This window comes from Lonchura striata, chromosome 10 (assembly GCF_050655825.1).
Source record: "Lonchura striata isolate lonStrDom1 chromosome 10, ASM5065582v1, whole genome shotgun sequence".
NCBI lineage: Eukaryota > Metazoa > Chordata > Aves > Passeriformes > Estrildidae > Lonchura > Lonchura striata.
In genome coordinates this window covers 18,297,744-18,317,085 of record NC_140712.1, presented here as the reverse complement: position 1 = coordinate 18,317,085, position 19,342 = coordinate 18,297,744, and the positions used below count along the sequence as shown (strand labels likewise).

At 39.3% G+C, this 19,342-nt stretch overlaps 1 protein-coding gene across 28 annotated transcripts in view; it reads left to right on the top strand.

Annotated features, from left to right (window-relative positions):
- Nucleotides 1–19,342, top strand: part of AGBL1 (AGBL carboxypeptidase 1) — a 388,880-nt gene that overhangs the window by 131,605 nt on the left and 237,933 nt on the right. For all 28 annotated transcript variants that reach the window (XR_014957536.1, XR_014957537.1, XM_085588337.1 and 25 more), the window contains 3 exons: nt 7,232–7,361; nt 11,907–12,038; nt 15,957–16,133. Coding sequence is in view for 26 of the 28 variants with exons in the window: in XM_085588337.1 (XP_085444463.1) it covers nt 7,232–7,361; nt 11,907–12,038; nt 15,957–16,133 (439 nt within the window). In the remaining 2 variants the exon portion in view is untranslated. The remainder of the gene's footprint in view (nt 1–7,231; nt 7,362–11,906; nt 12,039–15,956; nt 16,134–19,342) is intronic.

Sequence of the window (19,342 nt, the reverse complement as noted above, 5' to 3'; positions counted from 1 at the left end):
TAAACCCATCCTGTGCCAGATCTTTCTTAGAGAAGAGAAACAGCATCTTTTTTGACCAATGGGATTTAATACTGAAGGATTAATATGTGAGCCTACTTAGCAATACAGGGGACAGCCAACACTGCCTAATTGAGATCAGCCATGTTTTAAACACTTTTTTTGGTAAAGTTTATTATTAACCTCTCTTCAGAAATCAACAGAACAAATTTGGCAAAACAACTTTTCAGCCTCCTACGGGGCCAAAAATATATGTGCTCAAAAGCATCTTATTTTGGAGCACCACCACCTCATTGTCATGCAGGTGTGACTTGCAGAGATTTACCCCTGCTGCTTGTTTTTATTGAAAATGGCTGAGGTGATGGAGAATGGGACATACTGCACCTCAGCTGGCGAGGACTGGCTTCAGGCTTCCTCACCTTCACTCTCTGAGGTTTTCTTGGCTTCTTTCTCTTTTTTCCTGTTTTGTTTCTTCCTTGCCAGCAGACAGGTCACTGTTCTGCTTTGCTGTGAGGTGTCAGCGGGCTGAAACAAGCCTGATTCCCATACAAAGCTTTGCAGATGCCAGGGTTCCACCTCCTGGATTACTTGGCTAAGGATGGATTGTAGAAAAAACTATTGGAGGTCTGAAGTCATTGGAGTACATTCTTTTTCATATATTTTTATTTTTTATGGGCCTCCACATACCTTGCTTGTGATTATCACTTAATTCTATGATGCCACACTTTGCCCTTCTGCATTGTTTGTTTTTGTTTAAGTTTTGGAACAATCATCTGCAAATTGTAATTCTTAGTGCTCATTTATATGCAGAGATTGCACTGATTTAACTAACAGATTTTTAAATCAACTCAGTTAATTCGATGCAACCCATATGTGTGCAATTAGCTTAAGTCAGTTAAGAATCCTCTTCAGCTCTATGGATACAAGCCACATTTAAAATAGGAAAAGATACAGGAATTACAAACAGGCTAAAGGACATAAATTTAAAAGCAAAGTTTTAGTTAATGTGATCTGCTTTCATCAGCTGTCAGCTTCTATTCCTAGTTTTTCATTGATTTACTGTTTTGCTGCATGAGTGGCTTCACTTCTCAATATCCCTGCCTGCAAAATTAGGATTTGCTGACATTGCTTGTAGGAGAATATAAGTGGGGCTGTTTGGGAAAATATTTCTCAGGATTTTTTTGACTTTTTTTTTTTTTCACCCCATGGAAAGCTTAAGCTTTTCTATGAATAATGGATAATCAAAACTGGAGACAAATTTAAAAACAGAACTTCCATTTGGAACTGTCATCACTGTGCCATTTGGGAGTTGTTTGGCTGCTCTTGTACAGATTCCTCCAGCCAAACTACAACTCCCATGTTGCAGCATGATTCTGACTCTCACTGAGTTGTTGTCACAGAGTCCTGGTGTTGTATTTAGGGAAAATGTACCCCTCCTCAAGGAGATACTCTGAAAGAGAGGAACAGATGCCTAAAAACCCTCAAATCCATGTTTTCTGAGTCATATCCTTAACCAGTTCTGATGTTTTGGATAGAAAAATCTGGAGTTTTGACAGAAAATTCAGGGTTTTCTGGGGAATTGGTGTTGGATTGGTGAGGAAAAGTCAACATTTTCTGCAAAAAAATACTTATAAGAGCTGAAAAGTGAAATTTCCACCTAATGCCAGAGTCTAAGAATGCTTTTTTATTGAAGAATGTATTTGAAGATCCTCAGAAGAGACTCTTGAGATTACTCCATGTCCTGGATGAGAACCGAGTTTTTATTTGTTCCCTGAATCCTTATTTGCTCCTTCATAATATAGCACAAAACTTTTATTACTTGAACTTTTCTCATAGATGACCGTGCAAAGCGTGGGTAACTGCAGGTGAATGAATTATCTAATGATTATTTAATGATTACTGCTATTATAAATAGCAGAAACAGAAATGAGCTGGGCATCCTTTGGTGTGGAACTGGGAGGGAGGTTGGCTCATCCCTGACAATGCTGTTTGCTCACCTTTCCAGCAGATCAGGTGAACTCCTTGTCTTATTTGATTGTGACATTGCACCATTAGCTGGGCTGAGGCAGATCTCATTCTGCATCTCTGAGTGATTTGTGACCAAGTGTGGCTTAATGAAATGTGTCCACAGAGAGAAAAGGAGCCCTTCTATCAGAGGCAGCTGAGCAAGGACAGAGATACAGAACATGCACGGAACAGGAAGAGCACAGATTGCATCATTTATCTTGGGAAGCAAGGAATTGTCCATTGTGACAAAATCAGTCAAACGCAGCGAGTAAAACGCTGAAGGTTCATTACCCTAATTAGTATCAGTGCTCAGCTCTAGGGAGGCAGGAAAAAACTGGCAGAGTGATGCCTCAGGATAGTGTTTGTCCAAGAGGAAGAATTGTGCATCATGGATTTTGCAGTCAGTGCTGGGAGGGGAGGGTGGTGCAGCAGCCACTGGCTGAAATGAGACAGGTTGTTTCATTGGCACCCTTAAATTGGTTGGCACCCAGGTAGCACAAAGTGTCACTCAGGATGTGAGTCTGGCATTGTGTGTGTGTGTAAGGTACCACAAAAAAAAAAAAAAAAAAAAGAGAGAAGAGAGTAATAAAAATTCCTCTTAAAGGCTTGGTGGTAAAATAAATAGGCAGCATTTCACAGTGCAATTGAAAATCACCATTGTTTGGTACTTTATGGGGATCTCTTATGAGAAGCTGATTTTCTGGTCTTGTTTTTTATCATCTGGCCAGTTAAACAAGGCCAGCCTGCTTTGGTGCTCCAATGCTAACTGTGGTCTTTAATCCTGATAAAAACCAGTTTGGTTTTTTAAAAACCAGATGTGGTATAAATGAGGTTTGAGGACAATCAGCATTGTAGTAGGTCATGCGTAAGTGAGGATGGGAGTGTGATTAGGACCAAAGAATGAAATATACACTTGAAGAAAAGAGATAAGGAATAGGGACTCCTGGACTCCCAGCTGTTTTTGTTATGTTGGGAAGGTAAACTGCTCTTGAGCCTGGTTCTATTGTACGCATTTTTGCATTCATACTGTAATCAGAAGGAAAAAGAGGATAGGTAATAAACTGTTAACGACAGTAATGCTGATGACAACTGTTTTGTTGTAAAGTCTCCAAAATTTACATTGTTCTGGTGATGTTCCATTTCTGGAATAATCATTGGCATCACAGGAGGCAATGTTGCCATTATTATTTCAGCCCATGGGCTTGAATAAAGCCAGAGTCCAAGCCAGAAAATAATGTTTCTATTTCTGACACCCTTCATTACAATATGAAGGAGGGCTTTACTGCTGCTACTGCTTCCCCCCATCACCAGTCTTGATCTTGGAAAGATTTAAAATTAAGAGAAACAAAGGATCTTCTATTCATCTTATATTTTTCCCCTCCACGTTGCTCTGAGTTTTCTGAATGGCAAGACCATAACATCTTAATAAAAATATTTCCGTTTTCATCCTAGGCTGCTGTTATTTATAAAGTCCAGCATGCTGTGTCTGGTTGAAACTGCCTCACGCTGCTCAGTGGCATCTTGGTGTTTACTTGTGCCTGCTGCCTTTTGTACAGATACTCTCATCCTACACTGGTACTGCTGTCTGCTTTTAAGATGCACAGTGAATGGTGATGCTTCTCTCTACATATCAAACATGATGCATCCCTTTAGATTTTATATTTGCCTGTGCCCCAGGTGCTGTTATTATCAGTCCTGACATCATTCATTCAATATGATGGCTCCTGTCTTTCCTTTTATCTGTTATGGACAGGAGACTGGGAAGTATTTTATCTTCCAAGCACAGCAACATATTTTCTTTAAAAAGTGACTTTTTTCTCTCTCCATTTTATTCTTTCTTTTCTAATATCTTGTGTATTATTCTTATCCCAAATCTCTTTACTATGCAACCCTGTTCAGTTTTGTTTTTCCAGTGTTTCTCATCCCCTGCCACTTTTGTATCTGTGTGGGACACAGGCTTATTGCAGTCAGCTGAAATGTTCCCTTGACCTTATCAAGGCTCATGTTAGGACCAGGTGGGATCTCTCCATGCATATACATGGCTTGTGCAGAGTTTTGTGCTATTTCTGAGGCTGCTTTGCCCTCAAACCCAAAATGTCTTGGCTATATAAAAGTAGAGGAGGAGAGAGGCTATAGCAAACAGAACAAGAGAATCACAGTTTAATTTTTTTCATATGTCTCTGGGTAATACATTTGGGTTGAAGATACATAACAATTAGCAGAATTTCAGGTACTTTATATTGAGTCGCTGAAAGTGGTGTTTCTTATTGGAATTTTTTCTGGCAATTGTTTTGTAAGCTGCCACTAGTCCCATCCAAGGTGGCATGTAGTCTTCCTAATACTGCAAAAGAGAAAAGACATGTAAAACATTTAAAGGAAATATAATAGCTTGGAACTGTGTTGTAAGAAAGGTCTTTGATTTGAGTAGTGAATTTCATTAAATCCTGCCAAACATGCAAAGCCAGTCTCGTCTCTCCAGTCCCTTTATTTGCTATCAGCATTTGAAATCAGCTTCATATTTTACCTTCACCCTTGGCTGCAGAGCATAACGGGCAGAACCATTATCTGTGCATGTCATCACTATTAGGAGAGAGAGAAGGAATGAAGGGATAAGGAGAAACAGGACTGGCAGGGAATTGGCATGTTCAAAAGCAAACAGGTTTTAGCAGAATGGAGGAAGGACAGAGCAGGGTGGGAAAATTCAGCCTCTTGTAATTAAATTTGTGTTCTGCATGTTCTTAAGAGCTGTGGATACAGCCAAGCTGAGGGCTAATATTTAAAGCTTTAAATGAGCAGAAATGTTAATCTTTGAAGGGACAAAGCTGAACTTTGTCTCCAAGCTCTTGGCTTTATTTAGAGATGATACCTTCTTTCCAAACAGTTCATAAGGACTTCCAAATTATTATTTTAGAGTTGGATTATACTTCTGAAATTAATACTAAGCACAGCAGCACCTGTGAACTGCAGAGCTGGGGATTGTCTTGTCATAATCACCTCTGAAAAAAGTCACATTTTATGTCAGAGCAGCAGAATTGGTAGATTGTATTATAGACTTAATTAAGAGTTTTTCTTATGTGACATATAATTTCTTTATAATTGCTGAAGGAATAATCAACATTTTTAGAAGCTTTTAGTTTAGTCTTAAAAATAAAAATTGAGTTTGGCAGTGGCTTAGTATTAATCTCTGTATTTACTGAATCCTTTTAGAAATTTCTATTCCCCTGCTTTTTTCTCCCTTTATTTTGGACTCATCCACTGGGTACCAAGGCATTTTAGCAGAGGGAAGTGTGAATGGTTTGAGCAGGCATAATAAGACTCCCTTCTGTTTTTTTTTTTTTTCTCTTGTATTAAAACATGGGTATACAAGTCCAGCTATCATTCTTCCCTTCAGAATGAAAATTCTGTTGTTATTCTCAATTAATTTTGCTCTCTGATATAACTGTGATGGAGGAAAACATCACGACCTTATGGCAAGGAAGTATTTGGGTTTTGTTTTTTTTTTTTTCTGGTCACACTGGAGAAAGGTGAGTTTCTTTATGCAATTCAGTGACTCTCTCTGTGGCATTGTACTAATCAAAGGGAAGCTGTGTAGGCACACAAATCCTTGGCAGAAATAGAGCTGCTAAACTCAGCTGAGCAGCTGTTGTCCTGAAGATCAGATGAGGTGAGCCTAAAGGTAACTTTATCCAAAGAGCCCTTAAAAAACACAACAGAAATTGTTATGTTTTCATAAAGAATTTTTGGCAGAAGCCTCCCAGCAGCATTTGCTGGCTTCCCAAGTGTTAGCTATTGCTAGTGTTTTCTGATTTGCTGAGTGAGTAGCAGGGAAAGTATGGATTATGAGGAAATAAGGGAATTCAGATAACTTAAACTAGAGTAAATTTGGAATAGGTTTTGTGATGTTGCCAGAAACCCCAAGATGTCATTAAAGACCTCGTTTTTCTACATTAAAGATATATGAAGCATTCTTAGTGACTCATTATTTCTTTGTCTTCCATCTTTAACTTGTCTTCCATTATTCCCACCTAATTAAAAAAAAAAAAAAAAAACCCAAAACATTCCTGCTTTTTGACCCCTTTTTTCCAAGCATGTTGCAAGGCATTGATAATGCCCAGGATGCCACATGCAGCACACCCTAACCTCTATCAATACAACAGCAGAACCCATCTCTATTAGTACATTTATTTTAATTTGTTCTAAGAGCTTGGTGCAGCAAAGCTGGATGCAACTCCATAGCTAGAAATTCATCCAGCATTGATGATATTTTAGCTTTTTTGAACAAGAAGCACCCCAATTTTGCAGTGCCACTGGAAGCATTCTAGTAGATAGTTTGGAGGTGATGAAGACCTACCACAATATCTCATATGCTGGAGAGTGGCTTCCTGAATTTTATCACCACACAGTGGTTTGAAAATTATCAACCAAATTACAGCAAATCCTTTGAAGAGTGTAAGGCTCTGATCTACACCATCACTAACAAGGGTGATTAGTTGAATTGTAGTGCTGTACTGCTCCACATGGTCAAGTATCCTGCACAATCTTCCACTGATCATTGAATCAGTAACAGAATATGTTGTAACTAACTAAGGGAAACGTTTCCTCAGTGCAAATCTGGGATTCTTATTTAGCTTTTTATCCAGCCTTTGCAATGAAGCTGGGTAATTGTTCTACATAATGCTCTAGCAGGCATCATGATCTCCTTGATGGGCTTTCGATAGAGACATTTCTTGTGAGTAGAGAAGCTTAAATGAGACACCCAGCTCATCTCATTTAAGTACATTCATGTTTCAGACTGGTCAATGAGATTTGAGTGCCTGTCTTCAGTTAGAATGAGTAGAAGTTGGATGTGCTTTTTGCTCTGGGGGTTTTGAGAAGCCTGTGCTCTATGCAAGCAGTGTGAATTTCATAGCACAGAATTTAGAATGTTTCAGAAGACTTCTTTCTAAATGGCCTTTTGATTTGTGCCTTCTTATGTAAGTGGAAAACTGCATTTATTTGCAGGACAGCAATTATGTGAACCTTGGAAGGAAAGGAAATTTTAAAATTAATATAAGAACCTGAATAATATAATATGGACTAATTCCATATTCCAGCCCAATGTTCAAAACCATTACATCTGTGTTCTGTTGACATTCCCTGTCCTTGTGCCACGGCTTGCCAGGATTGGAAATGCTTTGGAATCAGCTATTGTTCTGCCAGTTTGTGATGTGTTGCTTCCTGATTTCAGCCTTCGTTGTTCACTGAGTGGAGATGATCTCAACAGGCAGTGGCTGACACCCAGTTCCCAGCTGCATCCAACGATTTACCATGCCAAAGGTCTCCTCTACTACCTGTGCAGCATTGGCCGGGCTCCTCTGGTGAGTCTCTTCCAGGTTCTTTTGTGTCATTCTGTGAATGGATTGATTATTCTACTTGTGAACAGTCTTGTTACAGAGCTGGAGTGATTTGGGAGCATCATGTCCTCTTACACTTTCATCTTGTCAAATTGTTTTGAAAGTCTTGAATAGTTATCACTGCTTGAATCTTCTAACAGGCAACTCCAAATTTCAGAATCTCTGTATACCTGAATAAAAATGAGAAAATTAATTTCTGAAAGCTCCTTATATCCTCAAAGTACTCCAACTAAGCTAAATATTTTGAGTAAGTTATTGCTATCATCATAGAAGCATTAGGAGAAATTCCGAAAAGATTTAGTCTAAATGGACTGTGCTAAACCCCATGCAATCACAAAAACATAGGAAGCAGCCCTCAAAGTGTGTGAATCTCCCTGATGCATTTGTAATAGGGAAAGGACTGGGTTTGGGGGCTACCAGAAATTCATGAGACGGGTCTGGCATCCATTCCATCCACTCAGTTGCCCAGCAGAAGGAAAAAATAGCTCTGAGACACAGGAGGAAAACCACAAGGAGCTTCAAGCATTGACAAACAGATGTGGATACAGGGACTGGCAAGTTTGCTGGTGATAGCTACAGCCAGGCAGGAAATGTCCAAGTGCACCAAAATCCCTCTGGGTTTGGTGAGAAAAGCCCCAAACAAGGTGGAAATGTCTGTGAGCTTCTCTAAGAGTATTCTTGCAGTAATTTAGTTTTTGTCCAGGCTGACAGCCCTGAAATTTATCTCTGTAGGCTGAGGAGTATTGTTGAAATTCAGAGCTGAAAACTGAGTCACCATTTTCCTTTGGTTCATAGCAGCGTAGGATGAGTTTTGTTTTACTCTGTAATTTGCTGTCTGGCCTCTTTTAATGCATGAACCTCCTTGTCATATTCAGGTGCATAAAGTTGACTACTCAGTACAAGTTTTCATCATTGATGAGTGAAGGAAGACTATTGATCTTACCATCTCCCTCACTCACAGACTGCATGTCATACTTCATAAACTGATTTCTCTTTGCCTTTGAAGAATACATTGATTTTAGTTTATACATCCTCAAAAATGTCTTTTCCCTCCTTCAGAAGAGAGTTTGGGGGTAGTTTTTTTATTTGTTTTTATTGGGTTTCTTTTAACCTATAAGATCCTATGGTGCCAAGTTTATGGACAGCCAAATTATTTCTGTGAGCTCATTTGGTTTAATTTATCCTAGGGATGTGCAAGCAGTTTCTTCAAAGCAAAGAAAAGCTGCTGGAAGGAGAAAAAGCAAAGAACTTTAGTAGCCCTTCAAACCAAGGACACTTTAATTCTTTATTTAACAAGGAAACAGCCTGTTAAATTATGGGGGTTTTTGCTTGCCTTTTTAGCTATGGTAACCTTAATGAGACCAAGAGACTGGGTGCATTGGGACATTGCAGAGTCTCATCTCTAGTGAAGAGCAGGATGCCCTAAAAGGGGAAAGGAACTTCCAGTGGACCAGAAGTCTCTGAGCAGTGTTTGCTTCCTCTCAAAGTCATTATATCAAGCTTGGAAACATGCACAGCCTGCAAGAATGTACTCATTGGGAGGAAAAAAAACCCTTAGCCTGTCTACCTCAAACCTGCCATTTAATGTCCTGTCACAATGTTATTGAGAGACTTGACACAAAAAAAGAGAAGAAATTTCAAAAAGTTCATTTTTTCCAACAGCTTTTCTTGCTTTCCACTTATATTGCTTTTCTTTTATTTTAAAACGTACCTGGTTCTGTGACTCATAAGGAGAGTTGTTTTTGAGCTAGAAGGCAGTCCTTACCTTTAAAATGATCAGTGCTGGCAAATAACTTCAAATAGATTAAAAAATCGTGCATGTTGTTGAGTCATATCCCAGTGAGTGCAAACTTGGGAGTCTGTGGTTTGTGTGTCTCAGTGTCCCAGACATATGGAAGGGACAGGCTGAGGAAAAAGCACTGGGAGGTGCCAAGTCTGCTCAGTGATTGCCCAGACATATCCCAGGAAGAATTCTGTGTTGGGTGCTCAGACTCCAAAATATCTCTTAGCCTTGGCTGAATGGTGAGACATAAGCTAGCCTGTGGTGTGAAAATCAGGCAGAAGGGTGTGCTGTAGAGAATAATTGAGTACAAACATTGGGAGTGACTGCAGTATCCAGTCAAATTAATTACAATACAGTGCTATGCAACCTGCAAATAGAATGAAAGTGGCACTGACACTTCTTCTGTGGAAGTTGGTGAAACTCAGTGAAAGATTCCATGGCCTGAACTATATTACAGAACATGGCTTTAGTAATCTTTTACCAGTAAAGAAGTCTCAATCCAGATCTGTCACTAAGGATCTGTCTTCAGGCTTCTTGAGGTGCAGAATTATAGAGCTGCTACTTATCAGGCAGCCCCACTCTCTGATCATCCCTGCATGGTTTCTGATAAATAATATTTTAGACAGATAATATATTGTCTTTTGTGTGTGGTAATTCTGTAAATTGGCAGGTAATTGATACCAAATTGAGCTTAGTTTTCTGCTCTGAAATCAGACAAAAGCTGTAAAATCCTCTTTGATATTCATAGAAATACATTCTAGGTGGTAACTGTGGTTAACCTAAGCTATGACTGTGTATTGCTGGTAGCTTAGATGAAACACTAGCTGGAAAAACGTCTATTATTAAGAGAATTAATAAATGCAGCTCTTTGGAAGAAGGCATTCCAGGATAATTGTGTGTGGATCAGAGTTGTTGCTAGGTAGGTGGCTGTTCACATGCTCCAGATGTGGAACCTGCAGGCCCTCAGCCCCACAAAAACATCTGGAGGTGATGGTGGTGTGGGAAGGGAAGTTGACAGGACAGAAACCAAAGGAAGCAGCAGCATGTAAGTTATGGGATGTGTATAATTGTCCATCTGACTGGTTATTATGTGTGCCTCAGCCCCCCAGTGTCAGAGGAGCTGAGCGAATGTACGTGCTCAATTCCCAGATAAATAAACTCCCTGACGTGCTGCAGCTAAACTTAGTTACTGTGGAGCTGGTAAATAAGCAAACGAGGGTAAGTCTTGCCCTAACAGTTGGTAGAAGAAGCTCATGTTCTCCATCTGTTTCTCCCCTCTTGTCTATGTATTTAGGCAGGAATATGGGTGGGAGTGTTGATTGCTGGAGGGTGGGAAGGCTCTGAAGGCAGAGGGACCTGGACAGGCTGACAGTGAGTGCGTGTCAGTCTCTCCTCCCAAGTGACAACTCAAGGACAAGAGGAAACGGCCTCGAGTTGTGCCAGGGGAGGTTTTGGTTGGATATGAGAAAGAAATTCTTTCTCTGAAAGGTTTTCAAGCTTTGGAAAAGGCTGCCCAGAGCAGTGGTGGAGTCGCCATCCTGGAGGTATTGAATACATGTTCAGTTGTGGCACTTGGGGATGGGGTTCAGTGGTGGATTTGGCAGTGCTGAGTTAATGATTGGACCTGATGATTTTAGAGATATTTTCCAACCTAAATGATTCTATAATTCTATTTTTTGCACCCCATATTTCTCCCCCATCTCTATGTGGGTCCATAATTTTTCTCTATCTTCCTACACATTCGTTTGTCTCCAACATAAGTCCTGGAAAACAGTTTCAATAACATCTTGAAGCTCCTTTCTGCTCTACAGTGAATGCTGTTGGTTTAAAATGAAATAATTCCTTCTCTTTAGAGGTTCTTATATTTTCATTGACAGATTTCTGAATATTCCTGATTAAGACATGGAGAATATATGTAACAGCCATGTGTACATCGACTTCATATCTCAGAGGGCACTGAGATTGATTATTCTTTAAGACCTGGGTCAATATTTACCTCTCGGGTCATTAAATTGTGATTTTCATTTCCATGGGAATCAATATCTGCCTATAAAGGCAATCAAAACTTCCGCTAAAATGGGAATGTGCCTTGTGCCTTGCTTATATGACAGCTGACATGAGAGATGGATTGGATAGACAGATAAATTAGTGTGGAATGAGATTATTTGCCTTGAAAATGGGTCATTTTCTGTGCTTGACTTGCAGGAATTCATGCAAAGGTCTGGCAATACAATTGCACAATTATATTTTCCTGAAAATTATGTAGCATAGGTTTTTAATTTAAAGAAGGCAAAGCAATGATTAATCATTTGGGAAGGCATAGATTTCAAGTCTCATGAGGATAAAGCTGGAGTTTAGAAGTAGAAAGAGCCTGACAAATTGCTCTGTCATGGTATCAGGAGTTCTCATGAACCCTTAAGTTCCTGAGTTGCCATAGATTCTTACACAGGTGTCATGTTTATTTCTGCTGCAGACAGAAGTGCACTAGGCTTGACTCTGGACCCCTGAGATCATGTCAGATCAAATAAATAAAGCAAGATACAAGTGACTAATGAAACCTGACACAGGTCAAAGGCACAGCCAGAGTCTAAGCTACTCTGAAGAGACCTGAAAAAAAAACCAAAAAGCATTAACACCTCCCTGCCATAGTCCAGTAGTGCTTATTGTGAAGAACCAAGAAACCTCTCCAATGTCCAACATTTTGCCTTATCTTTTCCTCTCTCTAGGTCTTCTGTGATTACCATGGGCACTCCCAGAAAAAGAATGTGTTTCTCTATGGCTGCAGCATTAAAGAGACCTTGTGGCAAGCAGGTTGCATGGTTGACACAGCCGTTGTCACAGAAGATGTTGGCTACAGGGTAGGTCCTCTTGGTTCCTTCCTTAATTAGCATTCTGTATGTCCTTATATATTTAAAATATTTAAGATAAGGTCACCTCAGAAATTTTAGCAATAGGGTGCAAACTTTCCTTGTTCCAGGGGAATAATGGTCCAGAGAATTTTGAGTCACATGTAATATCTTCATGCACCAGATATTAGGGACCCACCAAATGATGGTGTATTTGCTATTTATTTTATTTCAGCAAAACGATGCACTATAACATTTGGCTACAGGCTAATAGGACAGAGATATTTTTGTGTGTTTTATAATTTCTAAATATACGTACAGTTTTGTCCTCATCTTCCTACCCATAGTATGAAAATAAATGGGAGTTATGTAATGTTAACTGAAAAGATGATGGTGTCCCACAGTCCTACTCAATTGAATTTCTTCATCACAAAATGCTCCTGGTCCCACTGAAAACATGAGATAATTCAACAGATGCCAAACAAATCTATCATAGTGAAGCTATCTCCAGAACATATTTGGTGTCATGTGTAAGAATATTTTTTTTTCTTTTTGGAATTAGAAAAAAATCTACAATCTATTTTATTTCTACTTCCTGGGAATGTCATGTTCATCAAACTCTTCTTTAGATTTCCTGCTGATCTGTATTTTTTTCTTGTATCTGTTTAAATGATATTTTCCTATTAAATAGGTTTTTTCAGGAAAAGAAATAAATTTATACGGTCCAATTCTAGTCTTAAAAAATGTTAATTTCACAAAACTAATAATTGTGGCCTTAAAATGATTATAGAGTTACAGCTTGGATCACTGAAACCTGAAAGAGGTTGAAAAGTCTTTCTCAGTTTATGCCTCTGTATACTTTTTGCTACTTCATCATAAATACTCAACATCCTTCAATGAGATTTTTCATGTTTTTCATGCTTATTTTATGAAGCTGCACAGAAAAAAACTGCAGCTTTTCTGGAGGAAAGTGCCCCAGCGTTGGCTGTGAGGGGTCCCTGTGACAAACACTGATCCTGAGGAAAGCAGGGAGGATTCCCACAGCCAGGGCATTTTTGGCTGTTTCTGAATTCTGGGGCTTGCAAAGGCTGAGGAGGGCTCTGAGCTGCACAGAGAGAATTCAAATGTTACTGTCAGCATGTGGAGCCTGACCTGAATCTACAATGAAGAGAAGCTCCAAGGCTGCCCAAGAACACTCTGCAGCAGCCCATAAAAAGGTTTTTATGACTCAAAGCTTTGCTTTTGCACAGAATGGGAGGTGCATGCCTGCTGCAGATGCAGCCTGTGGAACACCCTCTCCCTGTTTAGGCTGGGGAAACTGGTTCTGTATGGGGACACATCTGCAATTCCAGCTGGCAGCACCCAACCCTGCCTCAGAGCTGCTGCCTTGCACTCTGCACAGGCTTCTCTCCTGCCTCCTCTAGGTAATGGGAATTAATCTACCCTCCATGATTGATTTTTCTCCACGGGAACAGAAACCAAATACCTCAAGAAAATGATGGGTTTTGGAAGAGCCTTTGCCTCATATGTTATAGATTCAGCTGTAGCCCTTGGCAATATACAGTCAGAGTTCTCCTTGCCTTTAATATTTGGTGGCCTTGGGTGACTTGCACAGCATTGGCACCATAATCCCAACCTTTTGATAAACATTCCAGGCCCCTTTGATAGCAATCTCTGCTGGGACATTAGTAAAGAAATATAACTCGATTCTTTTTGAATGGGATTGGAGGTTTATGGACAGGGTGCAGTAAGTGGAGCAGCTTCCTTTGCTGTCACACGTGATAAATCCAGCTGTGCGAGGGACACAGAACACAGTCACACTGCTGCACTATCATAAAAGCATCCTTTAAAGGATGTGTTTTCACACAAAATATATTATTGAAAGAAAATTAATGAGAAGAATCAATAGAGAAGAAAGAGCCATTAGTGTGAAATCCACTGAATGCTGGTAAAATGAAAAGAATATTAAATTTGGGTTTGTTAATGCTTCTAAATGAGTCCTGTGTACAGAGACATTACTGTTACCTGCCAGTATTTTTATTTAATTAAAAGTAAAAGATTGATTATGCATATAATTTGAAATGCTCTAAAAAGCTAAACTGGATTAGGGTTCTGATTATTGTATTTGATGCGATAAGTTTACAAAATTTTGTGTATGGGTTCAGATGAGGGCACATACCATTCACATACAGTTACACTAGGTCTCATGGTTGTGCTATGGTTCTGCTGCATATTTTTGATTCCTTCTCAGTCAAAATCCAGGAAAATCTGGAAGCTGTGCATGAAGCCATACAATTTTGTGATCTCTGTGCAGTAAGTAGCAGGCTGAAGGCAGTGCAGAAATGTTGGATACTTTACTAAAGGCAAGAACTGAATTTTCAAGGTTTCTCTGTTCAGCATGCCCAAAGGAAAGAGTGCTGCAGCTCTTAGTAACACACTGGAGATCTTGACTTAGACTGAGGCTTGAGGTGGTGTCAGATTTAAAGTGAAGTTTTTTGCTTTGTTCTAGTTTTTCTCTGCCTCAGTTTTTTCATCTGAAAAATGGACCTTGTGGAACTGGAGTAGACCAGTGATGGCTGTGGCCAAAATACACTGAAAAATGATATAGGTATAAATGAAAGATATGTATGATTAAGTAGTTTGCAAGAGATTTTGTAAAGTAGTTTAGATCAAACATGTATCACTCGTATCAAGCATGTTTTAGGAAAGAACATTGCTCAGTCACTTTTAAATCAAATATTCCTATACAGTGATGTGAAGCCCAAAAGAACAGAACTACAATTCCTCAGAATTAATTGGGGAAAACGATGGTTACTGGAAAGTGAAATTAGCTGGTTAGTTTTCACTACCCAAACTGAATGAAATTCAAGGGTAAATACCACTAGCAATATGTGGGAATTCCTTCTGCAGGATTCCATACAGTTCAGGTGTTTAAGAAAACTGTCATAAAAGAAGGAATGAACATCCTAATCTTGCCTGGTCTCCTCTAGGCAGATCAAATGGTGTTTTGGCACATGTTGTGGTTGGTGTAGCAGCACTGAAGTTCAGACACACATGACATAACCCACAGGCATGTGTGTATCTAATGGTCCAGTCCATTCATTAGCACTAGGTGTGCTCTATGTAGCTGTTATCTATTTTTATGGAGTATAAAAATAACACATCTAGCCCTCTGTAATGACTAAGTCATTGTTGCCTCTTCACTGATGGAATATTTGATACTTCAGGCATGTTTATACACTTTGTTGGGAAATATGATTTTGAGAGTAAGAAAATCACCCAGGGCTAAGATGTAATATTTATGGTTTTATTATCACTTTTTATTGTGTTTTTTTAAAGTGAACTGTATGAAATACATTGTCTGGACCTGGAAGGGAATATTTTGGTTTATTTCACAATGCAAGTTAGTTAAATGCTGAGCTTTATTTTCACATAATTATATGTGATGTTCTACAATAAAACAGATCCCCTTTCTCTGCTCTATACCAGCTTCAGACAAAATTCTTCCCATGGCTCAATCCCTTGTCAGACCCTGGATTTATGGTGGGAGGAGATATAATAGAGCTGTAGAGGGGAAAATAGGGATGTCAGGCACTGATCTGTGACTCTTGGCTCAACAGGAAGGTGTAGGTTGGTTGAAGCAGCTTGAGAACAAAACTGATTCCAGCGATTCGCCCAAACTGCTTGGTTACAAATGTTTGATTTTGAGTGAGATATGTCAAGTGTACAGAAATTTTGCATTCTAATCTTTGGAATAAAACAAATGTTAGAATCTGAGGGTTTCACATGGAATAGAGTAATGCAGCAGTTGGAGCTGTCAGTATCTATGGTTAGATTTGATTATGGACATATTAAAACACAGCTCTCTCTGTGTGTGTGTGTGTGTGTGATATCAACACGTGCACATCTGTGCAATTCATTTTCTCATAGACTCTTCCCAAAATCCTGGATAAAGTGGCCCCTGCATTCGTCATGAACAGCTGCAGCTTCCTGGTGGAGAAGTCCCGGGCCTCGACGGCCCGTGTGGTGGTGTGGAAGGAGATGGGGGTGCTGAGGAGCTACACCATGGAGAGCACCTACTGCAGCTGCAGCCACGGCCTCTACAGGGTGAGTAAACCTTTCAGAAACCCTCTGCCACCCTCCCAGTGCACATCTCATGAGCTTGGATGGAGGAGATGGCCACTGCTGAGCTCTCTCCAGACCCATGTATCCAGCCGGAATTTCTTTTCTGGGGAATCTCATTCTTTTACCCTTCATTCTTATACCTCCTGTGCTAAAAACGTAGAGTCCCTCTCTGAGGTTTCATTCAGCAGGAAAATAAAAGGAAACTCTAGTCTGCAGCCAAAAGCCCTGAGCTGAAGAAAGGAGTGTTTTGGGGATGATATAGGGACTTATCCTTAAGGGCTTTCTCAGTTTTGTCATAAAAGTTCTGGCAGGTGAGATGGACATTTTTGAGCTTTATTCTATGGTAATTAACTGGAATACTCATTGGTACAGGCTCACTGCCTGAGCATTCACCTAAATGGCTAAATGTAAGAGGCTCCATGAAAATCCTACATTTGGAGTTGCCTGTTCCTGACAAGCAGAGGTAGCCAGTCTAAGGCTACTTTTGACAGATGTCAATGAATTCAAGCCATGCCTGAGACTATGATCTAGACAGACCTGAATTCTACATCAAATAAGGTTGGTAGGAAGGGTTGTACTTGTACCAAATGCATCAGGCATCAGTCTGGGAGATCTCCTGGCAGTTTTTAAGCATGCAGGATAAAGTCGGGTAATTGTATTTGAGTGATCATAATTCTTCATTCATTTGAATGATTAATTTTTTTGCTTTTTCTTATTCCAAACCTGTTGCTTTCATTTGAAAGGCTTCTACATTCCACCTCATTTCTTCCACTAGGGAGCAATCCTTATCTGTACAACATTAATAAGCAGTTAAGGATACTGAAAGACCCTTAAGGAAAGAGTCATTATTACAAATAACAATTAATTAATAAGACATTCAAATTATTATCTTTGTAAGCTCTATACTAATCCTTTTACCTCTCTGTAGAATGTAGCAGGAAGTATTCAGCTGCTGTTTTAACTATGCTTTACTATACACACATCAATTCCAGGACAGGAAAGGCAGAATTAAAAAACGGCAGACAGTTAAAATCAAGAGAGTGCAATGCCCAGGGCAATTATATCTAACACTCTCCACTCCTGAGAAGTGCTAATGGCTTTTTAATAGGCACCACAGGTCAAGACAGTGGGTTTGAATCTTTTTAGACAGTGGGGGAAATGTACTTTGACTGAAATCAATGACAAAGCTCCAAATGATCTCTGCAGAGGAGGATTTCACTGATTTCTTAGATAACCACAGTAAGATCTAAAACCAGTGACACATCAGGTTTCATTGATATCTAATGACTTTTTCTCCATCAGCATCTGTGAGGTCTTTAACCAAACTTGCTTCATGTATGTCATTAGATGCTTAAAATAGTAGGGAGAGAAATCTCTTAAAATGTATGAAATTATTTTCTATGTTCTTCTTGTCCTCTTTGTTGACACTGATCAGGGCCACAAGCACCCACTGAGGACAAGAGCAAGTTCACATATGAGGGCTTGTGACTGGTGAGAGAATCCAATGTTCCCATGGCTCTCAAGGAAGCCTGAAAGCTGTAAAGAAGTTCTGAAATTTCCATTATGAATGCCTTGAAAAGCTGAATCTTAATTGGATCACTGGGTTGTGTTTATGAGGTCACATATTCTTGTCTGGTTTTTTGAGGGTTTTAGTTATTTTTTGTTGTTTTTGTTGTTTAGGGTTATGATTTATCTCAAAGATGGAGGATACATCAATATTTCCATTATTAATAATTCCTTCACCATTTCTCTATTATAAGGATAATACAAACACTTATTGCAGCTTCTATGATTCAGGCAGATTTAAAGTATTTCCACTATTTTTTCCCAATGCACTGAGTACCCAACTTGTTAATATCAAAATAGAATATAATTTCTTATATTGATTATAGTGGAGCTGCATATAAATACATACTGATCTCTTCCAGAAAATGGATACTTATAAGCTATTTCCTTTTCTTTTTAGTGATCTTTGGAATTGGTCCTATTTACTTGCTCTAACAAGTGGATTAGTAAGAGTGTGTAATTGACAGACTGAACTGAAGATTTTGTTGCATAAATACCATTTAATCCTCAGCTTCCATCTGTCAAGCCAAAGCTACTTGGAGCCCTGAAATCATTCTTGTAAACTGGAAATTAATTACATAAGAGGTCATGTTTTTCTAGTGGCTTCAACACGAATTTCTCACTCTTGGACCATGAAGTTGGATGTGTGTCTAAGCAATAGAATGACACTAATTCTCAGGCAGAAGATGTCAACATCCTATACCTAGGTCTTTCTGACATTTGGTTTGGAAGATTTGTTTAACTGTGGATCATTGAGTCAGTTTTTCAATGGCATATGACTGATCTCCCTGTAGGGATATATTCTGAATTTCCCCTGGACAAGCACACCCTTATGTTTTGTTACTTTTACACCTGGAAGTACAGCAGCTAGGATTTAAAACATCTTGTTAAATGCAGCAGAGGCTCCCAAGTCCAGCTTCATTTAATGAATCAGTGGTCAGACTTCTATTAAGAGAGCAGCAGACCTGGGCTTCATTTTTTTTTCCAACTTTCAAGCATTTTTTTCTTTTCAATTCAAGAAGTGAATTCATTGAAGCAGCTGCTTTGCTAGCTGTAAGCACAAGTACAGCACTTTGAGCTGCACAGAGGCATCTGATGAGGATTGCCCAAAGGATTTAAGAAGAACAACAAAGCTGCAGAGAGGCTACAAGAGGTTAAAATATTAATTGAACAAGGCTGGTGAGTGTACCCCACTCATCTGAGGTCGAGGAAGGGCTGAGGTAAGCCAGAACTTAGTTTTCCTGATAGAAAAGCTGTGAGAATTTTTCCCCTGGAACGTGTGTCCCCTCTCTTGGACTGAAATTTTAAAAGACTTTAGTGACAGAAAGGCAGAATTAGGTACTATTGATATGTAAATGAGAAACAATAGTGACCCCAGCTTCCTTTAAAAGTAATTTGATTTCAAATGGAGAGGAGGGTGGAAATGAAAGGAGAAAAGAGATGGTTTGTCTGACGAATCTCCCTGTCTGTGTGATCAATGGAAATGCAATAAGCCAACTACCCTTAAGGAACCGAAACATAAAACTAAAGAAACTATTGATCTTATCTAAGGTTTTGTTCAACCTAGGAACAAGAAAAGAAGGTGGTAAAATATCCAAACTCTTTTTCATCTTGTCTGGATTGCC